Here is a 20,271-nt window from a genome sequence, read left to right as displayed (position 1 = left end):
ATTGTGTGGTGTCTGTTTAGTATTGAAAAGTATGATGATTAATAGTATGCATTTTATTTTCATTACTCATTCATATACAATACAAAATACTCTTCCAGCAATAAAACATAATTCAAGCCATAACTTATAGTTTGAAAATACATTGTCAAAGTAAAAAACATATTCTCCATGAAAAGGAGCTTTTTGAGAGGTGTTTCACATTAAAGAGCAAAGCAGAAGTCATTCAGATACGAAAATAATTCCAACACAAAAGACACAAAGATTACAAAAGAACAGTCAGTCAACCAAATGTACGGATATATTAGAGAAATGCTACTGCAGACGTTCGTTCCACTTCTCCCACAGTTCAAGCTTGCAAAAAGGTCACATTTTTCAGCATCACAAACACAGAGAGGCTAAAGCCATATGTCCTTGCTCTCAGTTCTTGGCAGTGTCCAGTGGGCACTCATGCATCTGTCCGTCGTCCACGGCACCCTCAGGTAGGTGCACAGTCATGGTGCAGGCCCGGATCCCGCCCAGTGGTTCTAGCACGTTGAACACCCGGTCCCACTCGTCCTTCTCTGGATCGTAGCGCTGCACAATGTCCACCATGCACCGGCTGTTCCAGGAATAGCCCCCCACTACATAGATCTGGCCCTGGAACACGGCCACCCCCACATCACTCTGGCCCCATGGCATGGCTGCCACCACCGTCCACTGGTCCACCTGGGGGAAGATATAAAACACAGGTCTTTGTTTTGGGACAACATCATAATAAGATCTGAGCTCTGATTGGCTAGCTGCCTCACAGAATTCTGCTTTTCTCCCCTAATTTGTTCCTTGTTTGGTCATCATTTTCGCCCAAGCCAGAAAGCTGTGACATGTGACCATCAAAGTCAGAACAGTTAGGATAAGGGTAAGGTATCAAGAAAGTGGTCAAATTGCTTATCATATTGTTGGGACCAAAACTAAGGCCTGTGCCATGCCTTACCTCGGGGCTGTAGAACTCACAGTCCAGTACGTCATCGTAGTCACTGCTGCCCCGGAAGTGGTTCCCTCCCATCACGTAGAGCCGGTCGCCCACCGTGCACATGCAGTGAAGGCCACGCAGTTCCATCATGTCGGCACGGTAACTCCATGTGTCAGTCTCAGGGTCATAACATGACAGCTCCTTCTGGAATGTGTCTTGTGTGATGCCACCTGTTGGATCAGTGGATTGACATTGGTTTTATTAGATAGATACCATGAAAACATGTTTACTAAAATACAGTTTTACGTGTACAAACTAATATCCTATGGTTTTAATAAGACAAACATTTCAATCCATCCATTACATTTTCATCTGATGTGGAATACACCACAGTCAGAGAGAGTTCAAGGGGAGGGCAGTGTAACTTTGGTACTGTAGCATATGTAAAGGATGGACGTTGAGAAAGAAAGAGTGACGGTGTAGGGGGCTGAACTGTGAGGCAGTGGTCGGGTGCTCTTCTACCCACATGATCAACCACCAGCATATAGTGGGGCAGGAGCAGTAGGGCCCTAGTGTGAAAAAGAGACCGTTTGGGTCTGAACAGGAAGGATGTGGTCTGGTGCTGTGAGCTGCAGAGAGCTGTGACCATTATTCCATTACACCATCCTCTACATGTCCCCACGCCTCTGATGGAATCCACCTACTCTTTGCCATACCATCCACACTCAGCCGTGGGCTCAAACTACTTAGCCACTGCTTTGTAACTTTAACACTTGGATGCTGAAATGAATGCAGATAAAAAATAATACATTTTCTGCATGGACTTTTTAAAGCATCTGTTCAGAATAAGCTGTTTTCTGGTTGTCTCCGCGAGCATAAAATCGACACAATTGCTCTTCAGAGCTGTGGTTAACCTACACTCTGACCCATTTCAACTAAAGGTCTTTGTGTTTCCTGGCCCTCAATCCCATATCTACAACCTCTGTTCTCAACATGAGAAATTGGTTTCTACTTCAAGGTTGCTAGGAGACCATCATAGAAATCGACCAAGATGAGAATGATAACGGTTCAGAGCTACTATGTTATGTTAAAGTCTATCAAAGCTGTTAAGCGCCGAGAGTGGATTAAAACAGGTCAACAACACATCCTTTGTTTGCCTGAATACATTAACTGAAAACCTCTCAGTTCTGACTGAGCTGATTGCATCAGGACAGCAATCATAGTCAATTCAAGCCTTCACGTTGTAGGTTTTAACTGTTTGGTGAGTTTGTATTCTAACTGTTAGTGGTCTGAGAAACTTACCTGAGACATACATCAGGTCACCATGGACTGTCCCAGCATGCCCGTAGTGGGGGTCGATCATGGGTGACACGAACATCCACTCATTCTTTCTGAGGTTGTAGCACTCCACGGTGTCTAAAAGAGTAAAACAAACGTAAATTCACTCAATATGCACCTTAAAGATCACTATTTCTCTGTAACAGATTGCAGTAAAAACATCTCCAGTACACTAGTGCCCCACCGATCTCTCCTGAAGCGTTCCTGCCCCCAACAGCATACAGCTTCCCCTTCAGGGCGCTCAGGTGGAAGAAGGTTCTCTTCTCATTGAGCGAGGCTACCTGCAGCCAACGGTCAAAGCGCGGGTCATAGCGGTAGACGCTGTCCACCGCTGTCTTGCCCTTGGTGTCGTAGGTGCTCTGGCCGCCCACGATGTAGAGGAAGCCCCCGAGCAGAGCCACGCCATGCTGGTAGCATGGAACCTCCATGGGCCTCAGCGCCCTCCAGTGGCCGCTCTCCTCATCGTACAGCCTCAGCTCCCTGCTCACCACCAGCTGTTGCCGCATCACCCCACCCAGTGCCAGCAGGTGTGTGGCGTCGGACCGGATGCGCGTGCGCTCTGTCTGTAAGGAAGGTTGGAGGAAGGGCATCATCTGGTAGTTGCTGGCCTCTAGCAGGAGGTTTACGCAGGCCGTGTCCGAGCGCATCATGGCTGCCCCGCCATCGTCGTGCCCCTCGTCCTCCTGGGAGATCTCGAGCAGCTCCGTGGGGGTCATGAGGGGGAAGCGGACGTGGCGCATCAGGGAGTAGGCGGCGGTGCGGCGGGTGGGAGGGTCGTGGTCCAGCCAGGAGCGGGCGATGCGGTACAGCTCCATCTCAGAGAAGCCCTTGAGGCTGTCGCTGGCCAGGGCGTTGGCTAGGCTGGGCTCGGAGAGTTGCAGGTAGCGGCCAGACTGCAGCAACGCTGACAGGTTCTGACAGACAAACTTCCCAATGTGGGCCTGCACGTCCTTCAGGAGCAAGTCCCCGGCAATGCGCTCCACCTCCACACAGTTATCAATAGTGATCTACCACACACACAGGAAAACAGACACGACTGGATGAACTTGTGACAGGTCTCCTGTCTTTACATTGGCCATGCTTTTCACTGTCTCTTCAATACACCCATCCAGCACATCCACCTGTTCATTGTTTCAGTACCGGTAAGTAACCTGATCAACTCACCTCAGTGCTGAGCAGCTCGTTGCAGAAGCCGAGGACGGGGAGGACTTGTAAAAAGTTGGCAGCCTCCAGAGTTTCCTGCAGGTTGGCCATGCTCAGACTCAGCCGGGATGTGTAAATGAACTCTATGATGTTCTTCAGACCCGTCTTGCTCACACCATGGAGCTTAATCTCCCTCATCTCCTGCTCTCTCATACCCCCTAGAGAGAGGGAAAGAGGAAAAGTGAGAGATATGGAGGGTGAATGCTGTTACAGTTAATGATGTAAGAGTGCAAGAATTTTCAAACATAGTTTGAAAATGGTCTGAGTGGACGTGATGAGAGCAAATACTGTAAGAGAGAGACTTTTCATAGGCTCAGCCCTAAAAAACTCATCTGTGAAAAAATATGACTTACTTACTTACTCGATGACTGCTCTCGATCACACATTGTGAAACAATCCTCATTGAAATATACTAGCATATTGAAATATATTTACATATTGCACATATTGAAAAACCTCATTGAATGTTATTTATCACAGACTAACCAGTGAACATGGCTTTGAAGTAGTCGCAGGCGGAGGCCATAAGGACTCTGTGTACTGGGAAGGTGTCACTGCTGTCCCCAGGCACTAGGATGACATCACACAGAGTCTCATCACCTCTGAACAACTGAAACCCCTGAAAGGAAGAACTAAATTAATTTTTCATCTATGGTTTGGATCCCCTTCAATGTCTAATGGTGTTGGCCACCATATTTTTTCTCTCAAAGATATACAGTACCAGTCTAAAGTTTGGATACACCTACTCATTCAAGGGTTTCTAGAATAATAGTGAAGACATTAAAACTATGAAACAGCACATATGGAATCATGTAGTAACCAAAAAATTGTTAAACAAATCAAGATATATGTTATATTTGAGATTCTTCAAAGTAGCCGCCACCCTTTGCCTCGATGACAGCTTTGTACACTCTTGGCATTCTCTTAACCAGCTTCACCTGTAATGCTTTTCCAACAGTCTTGAAATAGTTCCCACATATGCTGAGCACTTGTTGGATGCTTTTCCTTCACTCTGCTGTCCAACTCATCCCAAACCATCTCAATTGGGTTGAGGTCGGGTGATTGTGGAGGCCAGGTCATCTGATGCAGCACTATATCACTCTCCTTCTAGGTCAAATAGCCCTTACACAGCCTGGAGGAGTGTTGGGTCATTGTCCTGTTGAAAACAAATTATAGTCCCACTAAGTGCAAACCAGATGGGATGGTGTATCACTGCAGAATGCTGTGGTAGCCATGCTGGTTGTGTGCCAGCAATCACAGACAGTGTCACCAGCAAAGACTCATCAGACCAAAGGACAGATTTCCACCGGTCTAATGTCCATTGCTCATGTTTCTTGGCCCAAGCAAGTCTCTTCTTCTCACTGGTGTCCTTTAGTAGTGGTTTCTTTGCAGAAATTCGACCATGAAGGCCTGATTCACGCAGTCTCCCCTGAACAGTTGATGTTGAGATGTGTCTGTTACTTGAACTCTGTGAAGCATTTATTTGGGCCGCAATTTCTGAGGCTGGTGACTAATGAACTTATCCTCTGCAGCAGAGGTAATTCTGCGTCTTTCTTTTCTGTGGCGGTCCTCATGAGAGCTAGTTTCGTCATTGCGCTTGATTCTTGAGTTTTTGCGACTGCACTTGAAGAAACTTTCAAAGTTCTTGAAATTTTCCGTATTGACTGATCTTCATGTCCTAAAGTAATGATGGACTGTCGTTTCTCTTTGCTTATTTGAGCTGTTCTTGCCATAATATGAACTTGGTCTTTTACCAAATAGGGCTATCTTCTGTATACCACCCCTACAACCCCTAACTGATTGGCTCAAACGCATTAAGAAGGAAATAAATTGCACAAATTAACTTTTAACAAAGCACAACTGTTAATTGAAATGCATTCCATGTGACTACCTCATGTAGCTGGTTGAGAGAATGCCAAGAGTGTGCAAAGCTGTCATCAAGGCAAAGGGTGGCTACTTTTAAGAATCTCAAATATAAAATCTATTTTGATTTGTTTAACACTTTTTTGGATACATGATTCCATCTGTGTTATTTCATAGAGTTGATGTCTTCACTATTATTCTATTTTCTATTAATGTAGAAAATAGTACACATTAAGAAAAACCCTTGAATGAGTATGTGTGTCCAAACTTTTGACTAGTACTGTATATATCTTTTTCACTCCAGATACAAAATTATACATAAGTACAACAGCATATAGACACACACAAACAATGACTACATCTTATCTGCCCTGACCCGGATGCTCACACCCCCATCCCCATCCCTAGTTATTGTTTGCCACTTGGCCTTAAATTGTAACAATTTGTTTTTCTTGGTTGCCCATGCTATTTCAATATTTCAATAATAAATCATTATATTTTTCCATTGTGTTAAGGATAGCAGATTGGTTGATTTCCACGTTTTTAGACGAGTGATGAGAAGAGAATCGTCCACGCCATTGGGTATCTCACTACACCCTCATATGCCATGTCTTGAAATATGCAGACAGATGGATTACAAGTAAGTCTACATTGTAATACTTCTGACAGCCAATTTAGAATTTGTGAATTTTGTCTCTTGCATAATAAATTATACACATTAGTTTATACTGGATTAAGTGTACATTTCTGTAACTTAGTTAGTTATGCTCCAACTTTCCCTCCATCTTGTGCCAACATCCGTTCTTCTTAAATCTTGGTTCCAATAGATTATATTTTTTTCTAAGAGATTGAAGTTGGATGAGCTCCTTGCAAGGTTTTGTATATCTTCCCTATCATATGGACATTCTTTTCTGACTCAACTAAGATTCCCTCCAGGTTGCTCTGATATGTAACTTTTAACTTTTATTTGAAACTACTTTTTACTTCTGCCATGAAAATAAATGAATTTCCTATTACCAAGTAATTTCCAGGGGGACCAATTTATCGGTGAATTGTGAAAAGCTATCCAAGGATTGTTCCATAAGGTTGTGTTTTTAGGGAGTGATATTGTTCCTGTAGAATACTTTTAATTTTCTTCCATATTGTTATAATGTTCTTAACTACACATTTGTTCATCTTCTTTACGTTTGGGTCCTGTCTAATTCTTTCTGCAAGCGGTTCAAATGCCAGTCAAACAGGAGGTGGGAGAGGGGACATCCCTATCTTGTGCCCCTTTCTAAAACAAATTAATCAGACTGTCACGGGTGTGCGTACCTGTAGCGAAGTCAGGTGCAGGAGAGCAGAGAGTTGTGAACAGACGTGCACTTTATTTATGCAGGAGTAAACAACAAACGGACGCAACAAACGGTGTTGGAGAACCATATGCTTTTTTCCCCATCATGGAGCCCGTGGACATTACATGCTGCTCTTTACTAGTATAGAATCAAAGTTAACCTTATTTTTTCTGTCTATCATTTAAGAACCAATTAAAACATTTTAGCATACATGACATATGAGGGCGGTGGGCATTCCATAGAATGGGAGGATCATAGTATAAATACATAGTTATTGTATACATTACATATACAGTGTGTGGGCATGTGGGCTGAGCAGAAAAAAACGAAAAAAAACCTGCAAAGTATGTATTTTTTGCGCAGACTCCTCTCCTAATGTTACCCCCAAAAAACTGTGGATACATACATTGTACATACATTTGAATAAAGACTGCCACTTAAGTACTGTGGTTGGTTTGTATTACGTTATAAATTAAATTATAGTGGTTGGTGGGGGTCTACTTAGGGAGAGTGGGTCCTCCGAGAGACTGAAATGAGATGAGTGGAGGCCCCACACACACCTCAGAGAAGTATCTGATGCCCTCCCAGTCACCCAATCCCCTGGATATGGCCCCTCTACATTCTCACCAATAACCATCATTAAATCTTAGTTGTAATTACAAACAAGGAATAATAATGATTCGACATCCTTTCCTAATCTATCCAGAACTCTTATTAATTTTACAACAGGTTTACAAGTTATAAAAAAACAAACACAATGACATTGTAGTATAATTCCTTTCTTCTCTTTCTCCCAATCCAAATCCAACACAACACACAACATATATTCGATGCCTCCGCATACCCATCCTTCCTACACATATTCATATTCACCCTCCTTCACTCCCATTCATATGGGACACCAGTTGAGGCTGCTGATGGGAAGACGGCTCATAATAATGGCTGGAATGGCGTGTAATGGATGGAATGGAGTGAATGGAATGGTATCAAACACATAAAAAATATGTTTTTGATACCATTCCATTTACTCCATTTCAGCCATTATTATGAGCCGTTCTCCACTCAGCAGCCTCCACTGACAAACACATACCCACACATACACCCACTCACACCCTCTTGCCCACACACACACACACACGCACACGCACACGCACACGCACACGCACACGCACACGCACACGCACACACACACACACACACACACACACACACACACACACACACACACACACACACACACATCCATAGAACAATTATTGACAATTATTAACTTACATGCTGTATTCACACTTTTATATTGTCTTTTCAGTATCCATGTATCTCATTGGCATTGGCTAATTCTATCGTTACTTCCTAGAGAAGAACAATTACTTGGGGACAATAGAGTCTAGATTGTATTGGGTGGAGGGGGAACGAATATTGTCTCAACTTACGATAAGCTGGTCTTGGGCATCAATGTATGTGCTTATCTGTTTATTCCGCTTCTGCTTCTCCTCAGGACTGGTCTCTCTCTCTTCAACTGGAAATGTTTCCTGCAGCCTGTTCACGGTACTACCGGGAATCGGAGTTGAGACTTGATTTCTCTTTCCTCCAGTGACTGTCTGATTGGAATGAATTGCCTGTGTTTTTTCCTAAGCCTAGCAGACACGTCCTGGGCGAATCGAATGGACTGTCCCTGGACCTTGATCTCCTTTCCTCCCTGTGCCCGCAGAATGTTGACTTTGGTATGATAGTTCCACAGCTTAAAGATTACCATGCGAGGGTATTTAGAGTTCTTCTGCTTCATGCAGATCCGATGGCATCGCTCCAGATCTTTCGGTGATTCATCCACACCAAGCTCCTCCAATGTCAGCTTGATCACGTAGCTGGAAAGGTCCCCTTTTTCCTCATCTTCCAGTAGGGACAACATTATCATATTATTTTGTCTCTATCTGTTTTCGAGCTGAACCAGTTCATCTTCTAAAGTTTACACCTTTGTTTCCAGAAGGCCAATTTTGTTGTCTTGTTCGTCCATGTGCCTCTCCTGTATATGCATATCTGACACGATAGAATCTACTTTAATTTCAAGCAAATCTACGTAATTTTTTTGGTGAGCATTGAGAGCATTTTAGCTATGTTTTCCTGGATATCCTTCAGCTGTTCGTTGCTCTAATTTGCATCTCCAAGTTGTTCTTTGTCTTTACCTCTAAGGGAAGCCAAGGTTTGTCGGATTCGAGTCTCAGCGTCACTTTACTCACAGATTGGTTCGCTGTTGTGTATTACAGGCCGCTCACTCTCTCCCGTTTGTTTAGGGATATTCTTGATCTATCGATTTTAAAGGCTTAATTTAAACTATGCTGTCTGGCTTCTACATATAATCACAGTTTTGATGGTACAAAACAGAATAACTATCTCCACATGTATCCTATTGATATATGCATGTGTTGGACACCATTCAGATAGATTAAAAAATAATCGGCCTAGGATCCTAATGCATCTTGACAACTTTCCCAGCTAAGTAATAACCCCAATGAACCTTTCATAACTCTGGCTGGTGTATGAGCGGTGTGGTTGGGTTGTACCTGTAGGACTGCGGTGCCATGCTCATTGCTGCTGAACATCCTGGTTAGAGGCCTTGGAGGGAGGCTTGGCTTCAGGTTGATATCAGGGGGTTTCGGGGGAAACTCCAATGGTTTAGGTGCTGGGTCTGGAGGGGTTGGAGGGTTTGGTGTTGGGGGAGTGGGTCTGTCAACTGGGGCCGGAGCTGGGGCTGGGGCCGGAGCTGGGGCAGGAGATGGTGCTGGGAGTTGGACAGGTTGGGGTGGAAGTCTGGGGGGCTCTCTAAGAGAGCCTCTGCTCCCCAGACGAGACAGTCTCCTGTGAAGCCTTCCCGGCCCACTCTCCTTCTCCTCACCACTGCCCCTGGAACACAAAATAATAGGGGTCCTTGCTGTATCATCTTCAGCTACTGTAGTAGTTTAGTCCACTGCTTGGCAGCTCACATTGCAGTTTACTGAAGCAAGTACATTCTAATATTGATTGTTATGAAATATACAGTATTTAGTCACTATAATCTACTATTAAATTACCTAAAAATGACCCCAAAAATTGGATCAGCCTACCCCATATCAGTTGGTGTGTTGCTGGATTTCCTGTTGCACCTCTGTGAAAGGTTCCTAAACGGATGCATAAGACAGCACTAAAACAGGGCAGGATTAAATTGATGTCTGGTCTGTCAGCACCAAATCATTTGCTGTTTTCTTTTTCAGAGCCTCTTCACTCTGAACAAGCTACAAAATGGGAAATGAAACTGTTGAGTATGTCTTTGTTTTATATGTAGGTTGTCTGGTAGGCAGTATGACTCACTTAATTAACAGGCCCAGGGAACATATGCAGATGTGGGGCTTTCCTGATAACATTGTTACTATACTATGTGTATTTGCTGTAAATGTTAATACATTGTACTCCTGTAACTTAACTCATTAACTTCTCTATTTTAATGGTGTTGTCCTCAACTTGATTATGTTGCAGCATCTCATATTTCTTAATTTCTTTAATTTTGGGGATTTGTGTGTATTGTTTTGTATTGTTAAGTATACTGCATTGTTGGAGCTACAAACAGAAGCATTTCGCTCCACCTGTGATAACATTTTCAAAATACGTGTACGTGACCAATACAATGTTATTTGATTTATCGTGATATAGTGTTGTTTCAATACTTCCACATTGGTTGATGTTTCAAGTGGATAACAGTAGTGTTTATAAGATCTAACTCAGTAGCCTCTGAACACGGAACTTATGCTTCACTTTGTATTCATCATTTGTATTTATATTCTTTATTTTGGGTCATGGCAGTTAGTTTCTGTGCAAGACTGTAGTCTATATCAAGTTTACAAACTTTACACCCGCATTAACATAAATGATAGGAAAGGAAGGAACCTACCTCGAAGCTATTCTTTTCAACAGGTTCTCCTTAACCGAAAGGCCTTCTTCTGACATATAACCAACATACAGCAATCTATTAAATTCTTTACAGACCACTAAATGTCTCCTTGCAGCAGGATGCAGAGTGGAACCGTTATGTAGAATGGGGTAAGCAGCAACACAGTCAGTTTCTCACAGCTAACCAAGACCTCAGCCACTTCCTGTGTCAGTTCTCTTTCTCTCTCTTTTTGTTCTAGTCCTTCCCACTCTTATTGTTACACATTAGTTGTTGTAAAGACAGAAGCATACAATGACTTCCCACGGCACAGACTTCAAATAAACATCTATACCACGTTGGTCCAACGTAATTTCATTGAAATGACATGGAAACAACTTTGATTCAACCAGCGTGTGCCTAGTGGGTTTTTGCTCATCCTTTCAGTCCCTAGAGTCTGCTATACTTCTCTAGTGTCAAATGTACAGTTTCTTACAATTATTTTTTAGAATCCCATAATAATCTCATGGTACTAAGATGTCATATCTAAAGAAATGTCAATTAAATTGTAAGAGGAAACAAATAACATACACCATCAAATATTTTAGCATCAAATAAATCTAAATGAATGACAGGAGGCAGAAAGTTTTTTAAAATATATTTGATTCTCAAAGTGGTTTTACAGTAGTTCTCATCTCATTGTGTCTCCAGGGTTCTGAATCAAATCACACTGTTGTTCTCAGAGAATTAGGAACTGGAATGCCAAACAGCCCTTTTACATCACTCTATCAACTACACTTCTCTCGCTTCCACCTCACCAGCCAGAACAGTTATTACAATCAAACCAGAAGGGATCAATCATTTCACCCTCAACCTTTTTTGACTGATGGATCTCTGTTGGCCACTGATTTAAAAGCAACTTCACCTTCACAATTCACTTACAGTGCCTTCAGAAAGTATTCACAACCCTTGACATTTTCCAAATTTTGTTGTGTTACAGCCTGAATTTAAATTAATTCGATTTTTTTGTCACTGGCCTCCACACCATACCACATAATATCAAAGTGGAATCATATTTGTGGAATTTTTTACAAATTAAGCATGGTGAAGTTATTAATTACACTTTGGATGGTGTATCAATACACCCAGTCACTACAAAGACACAGGCGTCCTTCCGAACTCAGTTGCCGGAGAGGAAGGATACTGCTCAGGGATTTCACTCTGAGGCCAATGGTGACTTTAAAACAGTTTAATGGTTGTGATAGGAGAAAACTGGAAACTGGAGGATGGATTAACAACATTGTAGTTACTACACAATGCTAACCTAATTGACAGAGTGAAAAGAAGGAAGACTGTACAGAATAAAAATATTCCAAAACATACATCCTGTTTGCAACAAGGCACTAAAGTAATACTGCAAAAAATGTTGCAAAGCAATTCATTTTTTTCCCTGAATACAAAATGTTATGTGTGGGGAAAATCCAATACAACACATTCAGCGTTTTTCAGGATAAAAGATTTACGGAATGGAGCTAAGCAAAGTCAAAATCCTAGAGGAAAACCTGGTTCAGTCTGCTTTCCACCAGGCACTGGGATATTTATTCAACTTTCAGCTGGACAATAACCTAAAACACAAGGCCAAATATATACTGGAGTTGATTACCAAGAAGACAGTGGATGTTCCTGAGTGGGCAAGTTACAGTTTTGACTTAAATCTGCCTGAAAATCTAAGGCAAGACTTGACAGATCTTGAAGAATTTTGATAAGAATAATGGGTAAATATTGTACAATTCAGGTGTGCCAAGCTCTTACAGACTTACCTAGAAAGACTCACAGCTGTAATCGCTGCCAAAGGTGATTCTAACATGTATTTACTCAGAGATGTGCGTGTGAATATTTATGTACATTTGATGTTTCTGTCACGCCTGCTCCCGCTCTTCCTCCCCTGGCGCTCAAGGGGCCAGGCTGCCCTGCATTACGCACTCCTGCCACCATCATTACGCACACATCTGCCTTCCCTCGTCGCGCGCAGCAGCAATTACTGTACTCACTTGGACTCGATCACCTGTTTATTACCTCCCCTATATTTGTCAGTTCCCCGGTGCGGCATTGACTGTCATCTGTCTTTGTGTCTCCCAGTTCTGACGCTGTTCCTGTCCTGTTACATGTCCGCTCCTAATTAAATGCCAAGTCCCCGTACCTGCTTCTCTTCTGCAGCGTCGTTCCTTACAGAATGCAGCCGCCATCAACTGAAGCATCGGTGAGTGCTGGCGGTTCGGTTAGTGGTGACGTTGGGTCAGGGGTTGGCGCTGATGGAACCGGGGGTGCTTTAGCTGGGTCGTTGTGCTTCCATGCCCTAGCCGGCTCAAGAGGTATCCTTGCCCAGGTTGGTTCGGAAGGCGCTTATCCCACGTCACGCTTCAGCCGGATCATCGGGCTCCTACGCCTCAGCGGGATAGACAGGCTCCTATGCCTCAGCCGGCCCGCCAGGCTCCCACACCTCTGCTGGTTCATCGGGATTCTACCCCCAGCCGGCTTGTCCAGCCCCTGTGTCTCGGCCAGCCCGTCAGGCTCGCCCAGGTGGGACGCTGAGTGGTGCCCCTAGAGGAGGAGGGGGGGTACTGTCACACCTGCTCCTCTCTTCCCCCCCTTGCACTCTAGGGCGTCAGGATGCCCTGCATTATGCACTCCTGCCACCATCATTACGCACACCTGCCTTCCCTCGTCACACGCATCAGCGATTATTGAACTCACCTGGACTCAATCACCTGTTTATCACCTCCCTTATATTTGTCAGTTCCCCGGTGCTGCATTGACTGTCATCTGTCTTTGTGTCTCCCAGTTCTGACGCTGTTCCTTTCCTGTTACATGTCCGCTCCTAATAAAACGTCAACTCCCCGTACCTGCTTCTCTTCTGCAGCGTCGTTCTAAATTTCTTTATTTAGTTTTCAATACATTTTCAAAAAGAAATCTAAAGGCATGATTTCACTTTGTTGTTATTGTGTAGATGGGTGAGAGAATATATATTTATTCCATTTTGAATTCAGGATGTAACACAACAAAATGTGTAATAAGTCAAGGGGTATGAATATTTTCTGAAGGCACTGTACTTTAGTCAGCATATTCTCATCAGACACAATATCAGGCCTCTCTCACTCATAGATGGGTTGACAGGGGGCCGGCAGCCATTGAAAGTTAGGAATATCTGAGTGAAAAACATATTTTGTTGGTTATATCATATGGAAGATGTCTGGTTATTTTTTCACAAGAACTAAGGTAGCCATATTGGATAAAACTATTCAAATTTATTATGATTTCAGGATTTATTTGATTGATGTCAGATTCAGTTTCAGTTCATTATGATTCACATGAGATGTTTCCTTTTGTTGTCCCAAATTCTGGTTTAATTGGAAGTTCTATTGATTGAATGGATAGCGCTGTATTGCTTTCGTCGTTATTCGTCAAGCTGGTTCTAGGGCCCCCTGCTGTTAAGTCACAGTTTGGAGAACTGGATGAGGTTCCTGTTGATCTCAGCCACGTTCCTGCACCCTAAGGGAGGAAAGACCAACAAAACATTAGTGTTGCAATGTTATGAAGTTGAGGTAATGATAGCCAAGCAAGGGGTTTTAATCTCAGACTGGAAAAAATATGATTATGTAAGAAGTTTGGTTCCTTACTCACCAGACAGAGCCATTGACAGACGGAACTCATCGTTGAGGATATGTAGTACCTCCTTCAACCCCTCTTCACCCTGAAGGAACAAACACAGGCAGCAAGACAGTTTGTTATTCTCAGTATCTCGAGTTAATAGTTTGATCACACACAATGTTAATTGTTACCTTGTAGGCGAGGCCCCACACGGCCGGCCTGCCGATGAACACACACTTGGCTCCCAGAGCTACAGCCTTCAGCACATCACTACCAGTGCGGACACCCCCGTCCAGATATACCTCAATCCGCCCCTGCACTGTGTCCACAATCTCAGACAGGGCATCTATCTGGGTGGTGGAGAAGAGAGCAGAGGAAACTTCCTATGGAATATTAACAGATTCATTTAAAACAACTGATATTCAAATCAACATTCTATGATGTGTGGACCTCCAACCATCTTTGTGGTACCATTTGAAAGTGAATATTTATATTGTATTCCCTTTTAGTACATTTATTAGCAAAACATGACACCCACCCTGTATTCAAGAGCATGCTGTATCTAAACCGATGGCTGGCACAACACAAACACTTCAGATGATGTAAAATAGGTTCTAGGCTAGGAAATAAAAAAAAGTATAGAACAGTTTGACAACCCTGTTTCTAAGATTTTCAATGATAACAAACTCAACTGTTTATCTTTTCCAGTGATGAGGACACGGACGTCTCATGGTATGGTGGGTTTTGCAAAAAGGATCAACTTTGAGCACATCTATCTCTTGAATGTGTTGACATTCAGGTCCAAAATTTCACTTCTGACCACATGTATGAAAAGGGGTGTGATCAAAAGTGATTGAAATCAAATGGAATGACCCTGTCCTTTAAAATCAACATTTCATAAACAAAATGGTGTTTGGCTTGCTGACTGTAGGGTCAAATAGAGGTGAGATGATGATGAAGTGATATACTCTGAGCCCATTCTTACTGTGGCGGGCCCTCCGTCCAGCTGGCGTCCTCCATGGTTGGACACGATGATGCCCTGGACGCCATGCTCCACGGCCAGCTCAGCGTCCTCCTTCGTCAAGATGCCTTTGATGATGATGGGCAGGCGGGTGAGAGACTGCAGCCAGTACACATCCTTCCAGCTGATGGAGGGGTCCAGGGTGTTGGCAGGGACCCCATACTCCTCACCCGCAGGACCGGCAGCCTCCTACAGAGGTAGTCAGAGGGACACCCACCCAGACACGACAGACGCATACAATACAGAACACAATACAGGAGACAGTACAGTACAGAACAAAACACATACACACAGAAGGAGGCCTCATGGGAAATACATTAGTTGGATTATTCTTAAATAATTCTAGAGCAGCTACTGTCTCTCTACTATGGCACTATGGGCTGGTTTCCCAGACACAGATTAAGATTCTCCATTGACAGTGTTTTTTAGTCCAAGACTAGACTTAATCTTTGTCCAGGAAACCATCCCTATATGATTTTATGGTAAAAATCATTACTGTTAAAAATATTGACCTGGAAGACACCGTCAAAGTTCTTGACCTTGAGGTGTGGCGGGAGCTTGAACTGGTTGCGTATATCGTTGCGGCGCTTCCCGGTGTAGGGCACGTCGACGGTGAGGACCAAGGCCTTGTAGCCTAGGGCCTCCACACGGTGAATGATTGATTCAGAAAGCTTTCTGTCCCGGTACACATAGAGCTGGAACCAGCGGTAGCCGTTAGGTGCTGCAGCTGCGATCTCCTCCACAGAGCAGGTGGAGTAGGTACTAGTGATGTAACATGTGTTCACTGCCTCCGTAGCTGAGGAGAGAGAGAGTTTAGAACATATATTTTTTTTTGCACAAGTATAATACAGGAAGGCACAATTCATTTACACATGCATCAGGGAAGGGGGGATTGGGGGGCAAGTGTTTAAATTGTGAAGTATTAGCAATAGTAAACAAGCACAATAGTAAACAAGAGAAAGAGACTTTGAGTGGACCACCCCTAGGATACTCAGTGACAACAAAGCTATTGGCCTAAAGAGCTCAACCTCTACAGCTGTTAAACCCCTCCTAGTCCTCACCCCTGGCGGTGGCCATCTCTCCCTCATGCCAGGCCAGGCAGTGGAAGGCAGTGGGGGCGATGCCCACAGGGAAGCTGATCTCTGTGCCCTGCACCGTGGTCCTGGTGTCACTCACTGACACGTCCCGTAGAATCCGTGGCCGCAGACGGATCCTGGGACCGAGACAAAGTGATTATTTTGGATCTTCCAAGCACTACTGTTTGAGGTGTGCTGTTATTGAGTGATGTTAGTGACTGACATTGAATCGTGGGTACTGTAGTTTGCAGGATGGGGAGAGGTACTTACCGTTTGTAGGCCAGCAGATTGTCATCCCTGGTGCAGCACTCGTCTGCTCCGGCTGCGTAGTAGTCCCATGTGGCCTTGGAGAGGTGCTCCTTCGCATACTCCTCAAAGTCTGTGAGACATACCATAGCCATCTCAGCACAGCAGGTCCCCTCTCTGTAGGATAGATGATCACTGTCAGGGACAGCAATTGTAAAGAAATGCTATCAATATGTCAATTACACTATCAGGTAATCCTGTATTAAAAGCAGAATGGATAAATACTTATGGCATTTGTGGAGATTTAACATAGTAAAAATACTGTTCTTTGTTGTAAGCTGAGTTGTAAATTGTGCAATTTAAACGCCTACAATAACTGCAAACATATTCTGGTGCATATTTTACACAAATACAGCAATAGATTCAGTGGCGTCACCAAAACCTGGGTGTGTCACGTATACTCCCTCCCCGGCGCTCTAGGTCACGAGGCTGCTCTTTACGCACACCTGTCACCATCGTTATGTGCACCAGCGACTTCATCAGACTTACCTGGACTCCATCACTTGCCTGATTACCTTCCCTATATATGTCACTCCCTTTGGTTCCTTCCCCAGGTGTTATTGGTTCTGTTTCATTTTCATGCCTGTGCGTTGTTCGTGTTTCTTGTTTTGTATTATGTTTAGTTTATTTATTAAATTATTCACTCCCTGAACTTGATTCCTGACTCCCAGAGGGCTAGTGCTGCGTTCGTAACAAAGAAGAAAGTGGAAATGTAACACATACAACTGGTAAAAATCCACTTGAATGGTCCTCCATGTAGACAACTCGTCTATCATCCTGAACTCCCACTTCTCCCCCATGCTGACCTGTGATTTCACCTACTAAGGAAATTAACTCGATAACAAATGTAACAACAAAACATTATGTATAAAAAACAATCTATTAATATTAATTACAAGCATGATAGTTGTACTTTTAGCTTATGGTTTACGCAGCTTTTTGGCCATTAGCCAATCCGCGTTTCTCAACGAGTTCCAAGCATGTGAATGCATCCAACTGGTATTTACGACTTCACAACTGGTAAAGTCCCACCTCCCACTTGGCTACGAACGCTGCATTAAGCCCAAATGATTTTGGGTTTGGGATGTTCCTGCATGTGGGAACACCCAGAGCATCCCATTGGTTACTGCATGAACACCCCCCTTGAGCTCCCCTTCATTCCCCCCACTCCCCGAACATGCCATCTTCATACTTGTGTGACACTTTGATGTTCTGGATTTTCCCTGATTGTCTATGTGATTATTTGTTATCAGCCTGCTGTGTACCGGCGTCCTAGCTAGCTAGCACATGGTGTCCTTCACTCCTGTCTGCCAACACCTGACTTCACTGTTGTTACGACATACCTGTGTCCTAGCTAACTAGCTACCGTTGTCATCCCTGCCTATTTTTCTTCTGTAAGGTTTATCGGCGGTTGGCAACCAACGTTATTGTGCATTAACTCCACCTACTGTACTGGAGCGTCCCCGCCTCCCGCCTGTGTACCGGAGTCCTAGCTTAAAAATGGGCCAAAAATATGTATAAAGAGAGTTTCCTGCAGGGAACCCCAGGAACACCCTGAATTGCGGATTGCAATTAACCCTTCTCAATAAAACTAGGCTACACTGCATTACAAACTGCATTGGAAATACAGCTGAGCTTGGATCTGTGCGCACATGGAGGACCTCAAATTACCCAAAGAAAATTAAGGACAAAATGCAAAACTAGCCTACTTGTCAATACCATTTTTTTTTTCATTTGTAAAAATGTCTACTGGACTAGCACAATACTAAACAATTACCACGACAGAGCAAGAAATCTACACAATACATTTGTTATCCAGAAAACATAACAGTGCAGTCACTTTCATATTTTTTCCTTATCAAACAAAATTATTACAGTAGCCTATAAATCTCCTTTCCTTCAGTTGAGTAGCGTAACTAGTTTACCACGTTAACAGACTATGTATTCACCTAGTAGTTGTCATTTCACGAAATGAGAAGCAAAAAATGCAACACACGCAGTATCGACTGAACACAGACAGACAGAGGGCGGGGTAAAAAACTCCAAAAAAGAAACATAATTTATCGATGCTACAAAAGTATTAGGGGAAAATATAGGCCTACCTTCTTACACATAGGGTATGGTGAATGGTAACACAAATTGCAACCCTAGCAAGCCCTAAAAACCAGGCAACTGCTTATTCTGAAAAGAGCTCTGTAAAAGTGTTAACAAATGGTTAACAGTGCATCTCTCATCTTGGCAGTGTTGTACTATGAACTCCATTAAATATTAACCATTTTCAAGAGACTAAGGCCATCTTAGTCCATTTGAAAACACCAACGCACCCAAACACATTTTAACTGGCCTAACCTGAGAATGAACCTCATAACATCATAACGGATTGTAATTTTAGTAGATGTCAACAACATTTCATCAATCCCACTTGCTTCAAAATACATTTAGGTATTGAGCTTGAAGGATCTACTAATATCATTCTGTATTACTCACCACTCTAGTCCTTATGACATCAACTCCATTCTGAAATGTCTGGTGTCTGACGATGCAGCTCATAGTTAGTTCTATTCCTATTGTGTGATTGTATGCTTTTGTGTGACTTCAATAAAACTATCACAGAGATTAACACTGACAGTGAGTGTGACCCCGCAGAGGCTAGAAATGTGCTGATGCCACAGTGATCCATAAAGAGGGGGGGGGGGGGGGGGGGCACATTACATACTACAGCACAGATGGGGAAATACATACTAGGCCTACATTTAAAACACACTGAATGTGGCAAACAGCAGCATGGTCAGTAACACAAAGCACTACAGTAATAGTACTGTAACAGCAGAGTGGTCAATGACTTCTATAGACCACACATCACACACAATAACTTGCAGCGTCACTGTAGCCTACATACCAAGTGATCACAGGGTTGTCAGTGACACCTCAGATATAAAACTGCCATAGGTTTATCTTTGAGTTTGCCTGACTGAGATTATTATTCTACAGTTTTTTCTGAGTATACTGTATGTGACTGTATCTGACCCGCTGACCTGAGCAGCCATCCATGGAGAACCACTCACCGATTACAGCTGGTGCCCGTAGTCTCTGAATGGATTCGATAGCTCTAAAATAAAGTCAACCTCAAAAATAACAATTCCAAAAAACGCAAATCATAAAAGTCATTCATGTTTTTGTTGTTGTGCAGAGTGTTTATCTTTTGGATTGTACGTCTCCAATGCTATGGTTGATAACAATGTGATCTATGAACACTTGAGGGCAGTGCAATACTGAATAAAGGTATTATACACAGAACTGTTCAATCTCAACCTGTATAATATCCCAGGCCATCACACATTCAGTGAGAGAACATGACATGTACAGTACCTAATGCTCAGCAAGTATACTACATTTCCATTCAAATGAAAATGGCCATTGACATAATACTATATGTCAGATGCATAGGGGCCTACTGTAAAATGCATTGTGTTGAATTTAGATTAGTTTAGATTAGTTGTTCAAACAATGATCAAACTATTTCTGATCAATTCTGTCTTCTTTAGAATGTGCAAGATAGACTTGCATGTAATGTTCAGATCCGACCAGGCCTATGTTAACGTTTCTCCACAAATAACAGTTGAAGTAAGATGAAC

At 43.2% G+C, this 20,271-nt stretch overlaps 2 protein-coding genes across 7 annotated transcripts; both read right to left on the bottom strand.

Moving 5' to 3' along the window:
• Positions 1-35: 35 nt before the first annotated feature.
• LOC129816872 (kelch-like protein 9) lies at positions 36-10,813 on the bottom strand. Of its 2 annotated transcripts, none has more exons than XM_055871819.1 (9): positions 10,610-10,813; positions 9,789-9,842; positions 9,249-9,588; positions 3,977-4,109; positions 3,452-3,648; positions 2,472-3,294; positions 2,252-2,365; positions 971-1,179; positions 36-705 (listed from the first exon to the last, which is right to left on the bottom strand). In XM_055871819.1, exons 1-9 carry the CDS (start codon positions 10,663-10,665, stop codon positions 418-420), a joined length of 2,214 nt encoding a protein of 737 aa, XP_055727794.1. In that variant the 5' UTR covers positions 10,666-10,813; the 3' UTR covers positions 36-417. The 2 variants fall into 2 exon arrangements, with proteins under 2 accessions (XP_055727794.1, XP_055727795.1); XM_055871820.1 differs by having other exon boundaries at positions 9,789-9,865; positions 10,610-10,812.
• A 3,057-nt stretch (positions 10,814-13,870) lies between these two features.
• LOC129816871 (2-Hydroxyacid oxidase 2-like) lies at positions 13,871-18,855 on the bottom strand. 5 transcript variants are annotated; one of them, XM_055871817.1, is made up of 8 exons: positions 18,739-18,855; positions 16,601-16,771; positions 16,316-16,467; positions 15,767-16,050; positions 15,219-15,443; positions 14,425-14,583; positions 14,267-14,336; positions 13,871-14,134 (listed from the first exon to the last, which is right to left on the bottom strand). In XM_055871817.1, the coding sequence occupies exons 2-8, from the start codon at positions 16,729-16,731 to the stop codon at positions 14,079-14,081; spliced, it is 1,077 nt and encodes a 358-aa protein (XP_055727792.1). In that variant the 5' UTR covers positions 16,732-16,771; positions 18,739-18,855; the 3' UTR covers positions 13,871-14,078. The 5 variants fall into 5 exon arrangements, with proteins under 5 accessions (XP_055727792.1, XP_055727791.1, XP_055727789.1 ...); XM_055871816.1 differs by having other exon boundaries at positions 16,601-16,753; positions 18,739-18,854; XM_055871814.1 differs by lacking the exon at positions 18,739-18,855 and adding an exon at positions 18,586-18,690 and having other exon boundaries at positions 16,601-16,753.
• Positions 18,856-20,271: the final 1,416 nt, after the last annotated feature.

Source organism: Salvelinus fontinalis, chromosome 19 (genome assembly GCF_029448725.1).
Source record: "Salvelinus fontinalis isolate EN_2023a chromosome 19, ASM2944872v1, whole genome shotgun sequence".
Taxonomy (NCBI): domain Eukaryota; kingdom Metazoa; phylum Chordata; class Actinopteri; order Salmoniformes; family Salmonidae; genus Salvelinus; species Salvelinus fontinalis.
The sequence above is the reverse complement of the archived record's forward strand: the minus strand, read 5'-3'. Positions and strand labels throughout refer to the sequence as shown.

What these genes read in the sequence shown, in the direction of transcription:
- LOC129816872 (XM_055871819.1), bottom strand. Translation starts at nt 10,665, where the DNA reads ATGTCAGAAGAAGGCCTTTCGGTTAAGGAGAACCTGTTGAAAAGAATA. An exon ending in AACACACCAACTGATATGGG is followed by an intron (nt 9,589 to 9,788) that starts GTAGGCTGATCC and finishes TTTGTGTTCCAG; the next exon opens with GGGCAGTGGTGAGGAGAAGG. An exon ending in ATGGCACCGCAGTCCTACAG is followed by an intron (nt 4,110 to 9,248) that starts GTACAACCCAAC and finishes TCTTCCTTTCAG; the next exon opens with GGGTTTCAGTTGTTCAGAGG.
- LOC129816871 (XM_055871814.1), bottom strand. An exon ending in TGGACGGAGGGCCCGCCACA is followed by an intron (nt 14,584 to 15,218) that starts GTAAGAATGGGC and finishes TCCACCACCCAG; the next exon opens with ATAGATGCCCTGTCTGAGAT. An exon ending in TGTGGGGCCTCGCCTACAAG is followed by an intron (nt 14,337 to 14,424) that starts GTAACAATTAAC and finishes TTGTTCCTTCAG; the next exon opens with GGTGAAGAGGGGTTGAAGGA.